An 11678-nucleotide genomic window follows, 5' to 3' on the forward strand; every position below is an offset into this window, starting at 1 on the left:
TTGTGTAGTGCGATATTTGTATAATTATTTTATATTTAGATATTACAAAATTAAAATTTGATTACAATTTTAATAATATAAAAGTAAGCATTTCTTTAATTATTATATTTAATATATTTTATTTATTAACTAATATTAATTTAATTTTCTGATAATCAGATATATCAAAATATTTTATTCAATAAATAATTTATATCCACTTTACACCACACTTTCTATTGTGCACACTAACACAAACAAGTACTTTATACTACACTTTCCATTGTGCACACTTATACAAACAAGTACTTTACACTGTACTTTCCATTGCGCACACTAATACAAACAAGTATTTTACATTATACTTTCCATTGCGCCTACTAACACAAACAAATACTTTACATTTCCTCTCACTTTCCCCAGGGAAAGTACTTTTTATTGTATTTCATTTCCCTCTACACTTATATTGTGCACTAATCCCCCTTAGTGTGATTAAGAGAAGGCGAAGAGAATCCTCTATATGCAAACAAAAAGGAGCTTTGATGAAGTTGGTTTCATACCTATTTTTTCTTCCAAATTTCTATATTGTTCTCTCCTTGAAAGCTACGGTGAGTATCCTAATTATGTTGCTTCCTATGTATAACAGTTCATGAACTAAGACAGAACAAGCAAACCACACATCAGATCAAGTCCAAGTTTGGGATAGTGATACATAGAGAAATACATGTTCCTGTGAACCAAGACAGAACAAGCAAACCAAACATCAGATCAAGCCCAAGTTTGGGATAGTGATTCATGGAGAATTATATGTTCCTGTACAATTCACTGTATTCAGTGGGACAGGCTGTGAACAGAATATCAATCGACAAATGGAATTTGAAATTTCTTAACTTTCAATATTACATCTTACTCTTCTTGCCAATAAAGTAGAAATGGGAAAGAATGGTCACTCTTAAAGTAACATACTGTGGACCTACAAACAAACAATAAAATAAATGTAAATCTAACATACAATGACTTCACAACAACAATCATAGATTCATTTCACAGAGGGTTCAACCCATGGTTTCCCAATCCCACAACATGACTCACATGTTGTCCTAGATATCTTGGATTTTGGTGAGGCCTATACAGACTGTATAGGAGTGCCATAAGGCCGACATGGAACGTCGTCTCATTTAGGCTTCTCGGTTGTGATACGGTAAACCCCGGCTCAACCCGAGACTTACAACATTGTTGGGCACTTGGCATCAAGAAAATCCCGAAGTGTCCGAGCTGCTTTCTGACCACCCATGAGTTCCCCTAGCTTCTCCACAGGGAGAAGAGCAAGTTCAGCTAAGCTATTGCAGCCATCCATTATAGCTCTGTAGTTTGAATCAGTGACACCAGGTAGGCGTCTCAGAAACTCTACTGCCGTTGTGTTGTAGTTTTCAGATCTGTAAACAAACAGAATCCACGGTTTCTTTGGTTATAAAGATTCAACAATTTCATATATTACAGGGCGGCTAACGTTTTAAATGCTATTTGAATTGAATTTCAGGATTTTTTACATTGTGAGATCTTTTTTAATGACAAATATTAAAAAATCATAACATCAGAGGTAAAGTATGACCAAAAGCAAAGAATATCATGAAGAGAACTATTTAGGCATTTAGATTTCTAAAGCAACTCCAGAATTCCGTAGACAAGGAGAGAAATTATGATTATGTACAAATTACAAGGAAAGAGAAGAAGTTCAAGATTTAAGAGAGTTAAAAAGAATAGACCTTTGGATTTCATTCATTCCATGTCTAAATTTCTACGAGTAATAAGAAAAAAGTGCTTTTTAAGAAAGTATTATGCTTTTATGATATTTTTTAACTATAAGTTCATAAAAACCATCTAATGCTGAAAAAGTAGACAAGGCAGTGACCAACCGTTTCGAGATAAGATTTTTTTACTTTTTTAACAACCACACACTGTAAAACATGATCCACTAGCCAAAAAAGAAAAAAAGAAAAAACAGAGAGAAAACTACCATTCAGTACCTTACGTCATCCTCCACAATGCCATCCTCTGTCGGAACACCAACTCTCATTGCCTTGCTCTCATCAGGTTCATCCTGATTTGCCTTCAGTGATGTAAATATCTCGGCTGTTGCATGCAAGCTACGGGACCACACAAGACGGAGGCGTGGGAAATGCATGACCAGTAAAGAGAGCTTTGATATTATGTTTGTAGGACTAACATCATCACCAATTTCACAGGCAGACTGCACGTTTGAGGCTGATGAGTTTAGAACATTTCATGAAATGAAACTAATCATAAAGCTCTAATGACATGAATTGACAATAAAGCTCCATTTCAATTTACTGCAAAACACTGAAAAACATGAAATTGAGCTTATTCTACCTGAAAGGAAAAGCTCTTATCCTGTGAGAACTCAATTAGAAGCACAGGTATCCGATAGTAGCGGGACATTGTTTCAACTTGGTTATAGAGACGACCTGAAGCAAAGCTTGAGAAAAGATCTGAAATACTTTTTCTTTCCACACAAATCAATGGAGAAAGTACATAATCCCCTACTTCCAGTGTAATAGGTATTATCTGCATGCCTTTCTGGTGGAGAACATTAGGAAGGCTGCTCATGAATTCCCTAACATCAACTATCACCTACAAAGAATGGGAATACTTCAGATATGCTAGGTAATAGTAGTTGAAGAAATCACATGCACGGAATAATGATTACAACAGTCATATGTTCAACAACCTTGAGAACTATTGAACCTACTGTAAATTTTGTAGTAAACAAGCATGATCATGCCTTGCTCATTATGTGTAGTTCACATTGTGTACCAGGTTTTGTAGCAGTTTTTGGTGAATGGATCAAATCTTGACAACTTAATACAGGCTTTTCTTTTGTATATCTATTCACTGCTGAATGACCTACATCACACCAACTCACTTTAGCTCCTTTTGAAGCTATGAGCAAAAGTCCAAGCGAGCTGCTAGTATAAGCAACTTCATTTATCTCCATCCAGAAAGGTTCAAAGAGCACTTAGTTCTTACCAGCAGCCATCTTAGCTATTTGGAAATCAGTCAAAAAGGGGATGGAACTAAGTTAGCAGATCAAGAGAGAGAGCAAATAATTTATCTACCTGCATTTCGTTTTCCAAGGGCTTCCTACCACCTGCTTTCCTAGTTATTGAGTTAAGTGAGGTCAGTGATTGTGGCTCGTTGGAGGCAGTCAATTCAATAGATCGACCATCCTGGTACAAATATAAAACAACTAGTTAAAGCAGATATTCAGAGATGACAGACAAAACATATTGCTAGAATGCAATGCAAAGCCTGTGAATCCACGTATAACCAAATGAAAGAGGGGAATAAAAACTTGCATGCTAAGATCAATGTGTTCGGACAAAAGGAAGCCATTTAATGTTGGTTTTTAAAGATGGTATTTGTAAAAAACATTATCTTTTTTTATTGAAAAGGTCAGCTTAATAGAAAAAGGCACCATTCACAGCTCTCTGAAATTTATATCTTTGTGATTGCGAAGGTCGGCTTAATAGAAAAAAGCACCATTCACATCTCTCTGAAATTTACTGGCTTTAACAAAAAGTCTCATGTTGGGGCATCGTAACTGTCTGATGAGAGCTCCACAGGCTTTAACAAAAGAATGTTCATCTGAAACCAACAAAAAGGAACTAGAAACTAAACCTGATTAATGGGGATCATCATTAATGACTTCTGCCGGATCAATGATTCAAATGCTCCATTTTCCCTGCGTATACTTGCTTCAAACTTCTGTACCTCAGTAGAATCTTCATAGAACAGAAAATAAACTTTTAACTTCTTTGAAGGATTTTCAGCTTTATAAACTTCGATTTCCCGCACAAAAGACATGTCAGGATGGTAAACAACGATTGTGGAAGGTTTCATCACATCAAGTATGCGACGGTCACTGTCCATGGCATAGAATTGAACTGGTGGGATTCGTTTAGATTGTAAAATTTCAAGAGTCTCAGCAATGTCTTTTGCATTGTCTTCATACATTTGGGCTTCATCTTCTGGTCTAAGCTTTTCAGAGTTATCATTCTCAGAGGGTTCTATCATGCTTTTATTTTTAGTAATCTCAATTTTTCCCTTTTGACTCCGTCCATTCGATCTCCCACTGCCCCGTTTGTGTCCTCGCTTGCTGGTATTAGATTCAGAATTACCCTCAAGACTATCTTCTTCCACTAGATTGCTTATCTCAGAAGCTGCTGACATAAGAGCATCATGTTCCAGCTTGGATATTATAGCAGCCTCTGCATTCTCACCAGGCCCAACACGAGTAACCCCATTCAGTATACCAAAACCTTTAGGCTCCTGGTTCTTCTTCTTATTGTGAGTTTTGAGGGCTTTCAACTCAGCCTTTCCCAGTAAATACTTCTCCCATTCTGCCCGCATGACCTGTACATAAAACAAAGTATAAACAATACCATTACTAAGTTCGACCCAATTCCATTCCAAAACAACTGACAAATTTAGAGAAGCTATAATCCAACATGTAAACTCAAAAATATTCTTGACTTATTTCATCAGGAGGGCTTCTACCCAAACTAACACCCAATTCTCACATCCACCTCTGATGTGACAGATGGATAAACAGACTCGAGTTGTGGATAGCACACAGACGGAGCACAAAACAACAGAAAGATGGGATTGGGCAGGCTTGAACCTAATTCCAATACCATATTTAGTTAGCCAACTTCTATCCTAAAATGTCAGGCCAACTAACGAGAGCTACTACCCAGCTTATAAACTCAACAATATATCAACTCATTTTAGATCAGGACTTTGACCCAGCTCTGCACTACAATTAACAGACCAAACAAAATAAACAACAATGATTGTACAACTGAAGAAATGAATATGACAAACTACACACTTGTAAAGCACCTTTTGTGGCCCCTTCACAAGGAAATCTTCCAGCTGCATGCATGAACGCTCATCTTTACAAGCAACCAAAACGATCCCGCAGTCATCACCATCCTCAACCATCAATTCATCATGCCCTGCCCGTATTTGTTTTTGCCTTTCCTCCTGTACCTCTTGCAGCACTTCCTGATGAAGAAACATTATTAGATGAAATAAAGGATACCAAGATTATGATGTAAACAATTATCACAAAGTGCATAATCACTTCATGAGAGAATATATAATTTGGAAACAGAATGACAAAATCCACCAAAACAAAGTTACAACATGATACTACAGTTTTATCAAGAATCATTCTTGTTCATTTGGCTTTTTTTTGCCAACTGATAAAAAAGATTCAATTAATAAGCTAAATAGCATCTAAATGTAGTAAACATGAAAAGGATTCAGAAACATCAGCGCAAGGCTAGTGTTTTCATGAATCAAATTCAGCTATTCATTCTGGGATTGCATCTTCCCACACACAAAAAAAAAAAAAATATGGATGCTGATCTTGAACCTCAAAAGTCAGCTAATAATGCAAGAAATTACAATTCTTTGTTTTTACCAACATAGGGTTTTCTTAAATGGGCAGATTTCATTCTGATTGCATAAATGATTCCAGAGCAACAGAAAATTAGATTTTTTTAATGGGTTCTAAAAGACAACTTTTTTTTTTTAAATGGGGTACATAACTTTCATAAATTATTTCAGAAAGAAAAGCAGTGGAACTCACTTACTCACACTTAAGACCTTCCATTTTGGTGCTTCGTCCAAAATTTCATTCAGAATCACCCCAGAACTCAAACTGGTCCCTGCACTAACCTTCCCAGCATCTACAGAAAATAAAAATACCAAAAGGTAAAGCAGGATTAGCACTTCTACTTTTCCTAAGCACAATCACTTGCTATGAATATTATTTGAGCATAAAATTCGAGTCAGGTTTGGGTTGGCTTTAGTTGAAAATGTGAAGCATTACTACCCAGTACCTTCCTTTTCCTTTTTCTTGTCGCCCTTCACTCTCCTCCTCTTGTTTGTGGGGTTCTTGACCTCCACAGTCAACTTTCGTCCATCCGAGGGCACAAGCTGGTAAACCCGCTTCTTTGCTAATTCAAAAATCTTACTACTCGAATTAGCGAAAATCCAAACAGACCGAACCCATTCTGACACTCTTAAGGTGTCGAGATACTTCAAAAATGTCACAGCATCATACCTAATACATATATAAGTTCATTATTAACACACAACATCATAAATTTTCAGTAGGTAAGAGAAAGACAAAACTATCATGGCTCCTCGTCGACCATAAGAAGATTTTTTTTTTATGAAGATGTATTAATAAAACGGAAGAGAATTGCAAAATTTGTGGGAGCGTCCCTTACGACCAGTGATTGTAGGGTAGCTCCCTGCCTGGCAAGCACATCAGCCATAGAAAAACTAAACTGCATTCATTTAAAAGACAAGAATCTAACTGTAGTCATTCCCATACCTAACGAGATAATCCAACAACTTCCGTAGAGTCCTCAAATCCGCAACCAGTTGTTTGGTCCTCTTACCGATGGTGTGCCATATTGGGTCCAGCTGCCGATAAACAATCTCATCGAACGACTTAAAGAGACCGTTCTCGACGGTGAGATCCTCCACGTCGACCTTATTCGTCTTCCTCAACTCCTTCAAGCAAGCATCCATAGCTTCAATGATGGCCTTCTGTATATCTCTCATGTGAGGCGAGAGGGGAACCCTGACATCAATCACCTCGGGAGGGTGCCTCTCTAGATCCTCGGAAACAAATACCTGAAACCTGGGCCATATGTGCAATTTCCTTATGAAAAGGCATTTCATGATCCTCTCAGCCTTGGCAAAGCCAGAGAGCATAGCGTGTGGCCTGTCAGTGAAGGCCCGGACGTATGCCTCGCGGTTGTGAGATCGAAGGAGGCGGACGATGAAAGCCTCAGTGCAGGTCTCGGAGAGCTTGTGAGCATTGAGGATGATGATACCGGCGATGCGGGAGGTGGGGATTTTGGACGTGAGAAGATCGACGATGAGGATACGGGGGGTAATAAAGAAGATTTGACCGCTGGAGTAGAGGGAAAGGCGGTGGTGGGAGGGGGAGTCTCCGGCGATCTCAGAAGGGGCATCTGGCAGATTTAGAGAAATAGAGGCCTTCTGGGTATCGGTGGCTGAGAGGATAAGAAGGGTGCCCTGAGAAGGGGAGTGGAGAAGGAGAAGAGAGGAGATGAGTTTATGGAGGGGGAGGCCGCAAGAGAGTACCACCAGACCACCGGGAGGGTCTTCCACCAGCTCCGATATTATGTGCTGCAGGAAAGGAAGCATTTTTTTTTCAGCTGATTTGTCAAGAATGGCGGGGGACTTCGGCTTGGCGGGGATTTATTGCCGAGGCAAACCTACCCTTTGCTAGCAGGGTGCCAGTAGCCAAATAACCAGAGGAATAGAACAGGTCGTAATTTAAAAATAAAAAATAAAAAAAAATGAATTTTTAATTTTTTTTTTCACAATAAACTCTTTATTGATTCTTAGGCCTTCAAAAAATAAGGTAATGTCAACTTATTTCCTGTTTAACCCAATCCTTGCATAACGGAAGAATAATTTTATTTATTTATTTGGAACACAATTAGCCCAATCATATCATACTGCTCCAAAGAGATCTCCACTGTAATCGACTTTTTCCTCTGCATCAGCATCATCAAATTCGTCTAGGTCCAACATACCAGCAGCAGACTGTCCACCAGCTTTTTCACCTTCAGCTGGAGTACGCGCCTCTTGGATGATACGCATTATCTCTTCAATGCTCTGAGATGCTTGCTCCCAGTCCATGCTCTCGTTGTCGGTTTTTTCTCCCTTCTCCAACTCCTTGGGCAGGTTCTTTAGAAACCATGGATGCTTCTTTATCTCCGGGATGGTGATCCTCTACCATAAGGAAAAAAAAAAAGACTGTTAAGTAGATTTAAAACTAAAATTGAAAGCTGATTATGAGTTCATACCTTTGAAGGGTTAGCAACAAAAATTCGAGAAAGAAGATGTCTGCAATCCGATGATACTCGTACATAATCCGGTATGGAGTATTGAACACTCACTATTCTCTGTTGGGATTCGAAGAACAGCGGTTTAAATCTTAAACACAAACTTGCATCTCTGTAAACATTTTAAGTAACTGAACATACTCCAATCGTCTTCCGAAAGTTCCGAGGATCCTCAGGATCTTCGAATGGATAGGCTCCAACAAGCATAACATACAGAGTCACTCCACAAGACCAAACATCTGCAATCTGATTTTGGAAGCCCATAAGACAAGATGACAGACACAGTAAATAACTAATCCAGACTCAATGAAGGGTTACCTTCCCATCATATTCCTTCCTTGACAGGACCTCCGGAGCAATATAGGCAGGTGTTCCCACTGTTGATTTGGGTTGGGAATGTAACAAGGCAGACTGCATCGGGAGGCATATCATAAAGAAACTATTTGGTACATGATATCTAATTCAAGGACGAACAGAGCAATGCAGACCTTGGAGTATCCAAAATCACAGATTTTAAGGCGAGGAGTTGGACTACCATCAAGCAAAGTGTTTTCCAGTTTGAGGTCCCTATGACATATTTCCTGCAATGGAAATGGGTATTTCTTGAACAATCATATGAAAGAGTTCACCACAAGAGGCATATAAAGGACTGAACCAAGCCCTGCTATTGATCATTAAGACGATGAAAGGCCTACCATGGAGTGACAGTAGCTAACCCCAGAAATCAGCTGCTGGAAGAAGAACCTTGCCTGTTGCAGCTACAATTGCCATGAGACAACCAAAAACAACAGTGCGAACAAGTTTATAGAATCATGAGTAGAGGGCTGATCCAATACGAAAAGCTATTTGGTATGAAACATGTGAAACACTATCTCAGCCATCTGAACACGATCAACGGCTATCTTAGTCGTTCGATCATGATCAGACTAGATAGCCTTTTCGCATCAATTGGCATTTCGTATTGGATCAACCGTGATCATGAATATATTAAAGTGAGGATACAAGTTTTAAGAGTCAGGAACCTCATCCTCACTAAATCGGCCAGCGCTACATATTCGCTCAAAGAGTTCACCGCCTGCAGCATATTCCATGACAATGGCTAGATGTGTAGGCGTTAGCAGGACCTGCACTGTTCACCCTATAGTCACTGTCTAAAATCAAAGTGTGGTCGAGACAACTCCTCAAAAAGCAATTATCCGTGGAAATAAGTCTCTCAAGCCTCTTATGCCTCAACTGTGGGAATCTCTTTCTCTTTTACTTGAAAAAAAACAAGAGATTCGAGGAGATTTAATTCAACTTAACAAATGTAATCGTTTTCTGTGCTAAATTTTAAGGTAAAATGGAAAGCATTTCAATCGGTTGTCTGAGATGAATTCAATCTTCATAGCTACTTTCATAAGAAACCATTTGAAAATCTAAGAGCAATTCTCTGAATCCTTAAATGTAGGTTAAGTAGGAAAGATTTGCACGGAGAAAGATATGAAAACAGGAGACGTAGATAAACAACTCAAAAGTTAAAATACCTCTTTAAATCGAACAATATTGGGATGCCTCAGCGTTCTATGGTTAATGATTTCCCTCTGTACATTCTCGTCAATCTCATAAAAACAACCAAATGCAGCACGCAGAAAGTCCATAATCACATCCAAGAAAAAATAAACAAACAAAGTAAAACATTGTCAGACCAAAACCAGAATCCAAACTAAAATAGGGAACTTTAATGGAGAAAATCAGAACATAAAAAGAGTATCATTGTATAGGAAATAAACAGGTGAAGCGTTCGATTATATGGACTGATAACAAAACGAAACTTACTGAAGCAACTGAAAAATGAATAAGCTCAAAATCGAAGTAAAAGTAACAGGATACAAGAACATAAGCTACTAGTTAATTTAATCGAAGCAGGGAGCAGAGCAGCAACGATTGGGAAAACCAAAACAGCTAAAAGTAGAATTCTAACCTCGCTTCTCATTAAGTTCGAAATGAAATCCACAGATAGAAAACCCAGAAAGTAGAAACTTCTAACCCGACCGAAATAGAAGGAAAAAAAAACAGAAAAAGCAAAGAAAATGAAATCAATTGAGCCAACATTTGCAAATAAGAAGCAACAAAGACATGCTTCTGTTATCATCTACCTTCTTCCCTCTTGCTATATATTTAAAAGCAACAAGCTCCTTGGTCTTCTTATCTCTCACTAGCCTGGCCACGCCAAAATTCCCAGAACCGAGCTCTTTCAACAGCTCGTATCTCTCCTCCATCCCCTCCCAAAGGAAAAACCAAACTGACTCAACTTCTCAAAAGTAATAGAGACTGTAGAAATCGAAGAAAACAGGGATAGGATGGGATTCCGGGCTGTCAAATAAAGAGCTGGAACTAAGAGACGATGGATCAAAGGGATTCTCCGGAAAATCAAAATCCAGGGAGGCAGCTCAGTTGTTGAAAAATCTAATTCGAGGAGCTTGGACGCCACGTAAACAAGAAACGGTCGCTTCAAGAGCCTTCAAAGTGTCGTGACATGAATGTAGCGAGAAGGCGAAGCAGACTTTTGTTGTTTGATACGTCTGTGGCTGCTGCGGATACCCGGTCCAGTCCACAAATAATTTATTTTATTATAATACATGTATAACATATTAAAAAACCTTTGCTTGAAGTATAAATAAATGGTTCCTACAACCTCCAAATTTTCATGTATCTATCAAGCATTGTCCCATATAAATTAGTGGATACAAAGATCTTGAGTATATTAGTCTGGAAAAAAGGTTTCTTAAATGACTAATCATTTTAGGATAGGGCCTTCGACCCAAATTTAACATGGTATCAGAGTTAGGTTCTCATATGTGGGCATCCACCCAAAATTATCCACGTGCTACCACGTGAAGGGCCTCTACCCAAATTATCCACGTGCCTACACGTGAGGGGGAGTGTAAAGGCTAGTCATTTGACACTCCCCCTCACGTGTAGGCACGTGGATAATTTGGGTATTTATTTTAATTATTAATTCATACGAATCGGTGCGACATGGGGCTGAATCTCAGTGGATCATGGCAGCAAGGCTACTCTGCCACTTACAATATCGTGATACTGACATACAAATCGTTCGTCTGACTTGGGTATAGGGGCGAAAGACTAATCAAACCATCTAGAAGTTGGTTCCCTCCGAAGTTTCCCTTAGGATAGTTGGAGCCTAGCGTGCGAGTTCTATCAGGTAAAGACAATGATTAGAGGCATCGGGAGCGCAACGCCCTCGACCTATTCTTAAACTTTAAATAGGTAGGACGGTGCGGCTGCATAACTCATGAGTCGTGCCACGGAATCGAGAGCTCCAAGTGGGTCATTTTTGGTAAGTAGAACTGGCGATGCGGGATGAACCGAAAGTCGGGTTACGATGCCCTACTGTGCGCTAACCTAGAACCCACAAAGATTAAGACAGCAGGACAGTGGTCATGGAAGTCAAAATCTACTAAGGAGTGTGTAATAACTCACCTATCGAATCAACTAGCCCTGAGAATGAATGGCGCTTAAGCGTGCGACCCATACCCAGCCGTCGGGGCAACTGCCATGCCCCGATGAGTAGGAGGGCGCGACAGCCGCCGCAAAATCTCGGGCGTGAGCCTAGGCGGAGTGGCCGCCGGTGCAGATCTTGGTGGTAGTAGCAAATATTCAAATGAAAACTTTGAAGGCCGAAAAAAGGATAAAGCCTTGGACCCAATTTAACAT

At 39.2% G+C, this 11678-nt stretch overlaps 1 protein-coding gene across 1 annotated transcript; it reads right to left on the reverse strand.

The window, feature by feature from the left end:
* Positions 1-797: 797 nt before the first annotated feature.
* Positions 798-10441, reverse strand: LOC137967147 (DNA repair endonuclease UVH1-like). Its single transcript, XM_068813603.1, has 18 exons — positions 10097-10441; positions 9485-9541; positions 8984-9085; positions 8657-8719; positions 8450-8542; positions 8280-8372; positions 8103-8207; positions 7923-8021; positions 7573-7848; positions 6410-7236; positions 5910-6133; positions 5665-5756; positions 4903-5067; positions 3679-4413; positions 3117-3227; positions 2371-2631; positions 2007-2230; positions 798-1415 (listed from the first exon to the last, which is right to left on the reverse strand). The coding sequence occupies exons 1-18, from the start codon at positions 10217-10219 to the stop codon at positions 1205-1207; spliced, it is 3861 nt and encodes a 1286-aa protein (XP_068669704.1). The 5' UTR covers positions 10220-10441; the 3' UTR covers positions 798-1204.
* Between the last annotated feature and the right edge of the window lie 1237 nt (positions 10442-11678).

The sequence above is a fragment of the Aristolochia californica genome, unplaced genomic scaffold, assembly GCF_029961685.1.
Source record: "Aristolochia californica isolate CCGP_79_NKW_82.1479 unplaced genomic scaffold, dmAriCali1.0.hap1 SCAF_6, whole genome shotgun sequence".
NCBI classification, from domain to species: Eukaryota; Viridiplantae; Streptophyta; class Magnoliopsida; order Piperales; family Aristolochiaceae; genus Aristolochia; species Aristolochia californica.

Bases quoted from the DNA above. Each gene is read 5' to 3' on its own strand.
- LOC137967147 (XM_068813603.1), bottom strand. From the start codon at position 10,219: ATGGAGGAGAGATACGAGCTGTTGAAAGAGCTCGGTTCTGGGAATTTT. The intron at 5,068-5,664 runs GTGAGTAAGTGA...TTTCTTCATCAG, and splicing joins CAAAATGGAAGGTCTTAAGT to GAAGTGCTGCAAGAGGTACA. The intron at 1,416-2,006 runs GTACTGAATGGT...GTTTGTTTACAG, and splicing joins ATTGTGGAGGATGACGTAAG to ATCTGAAAACTACAACACAA.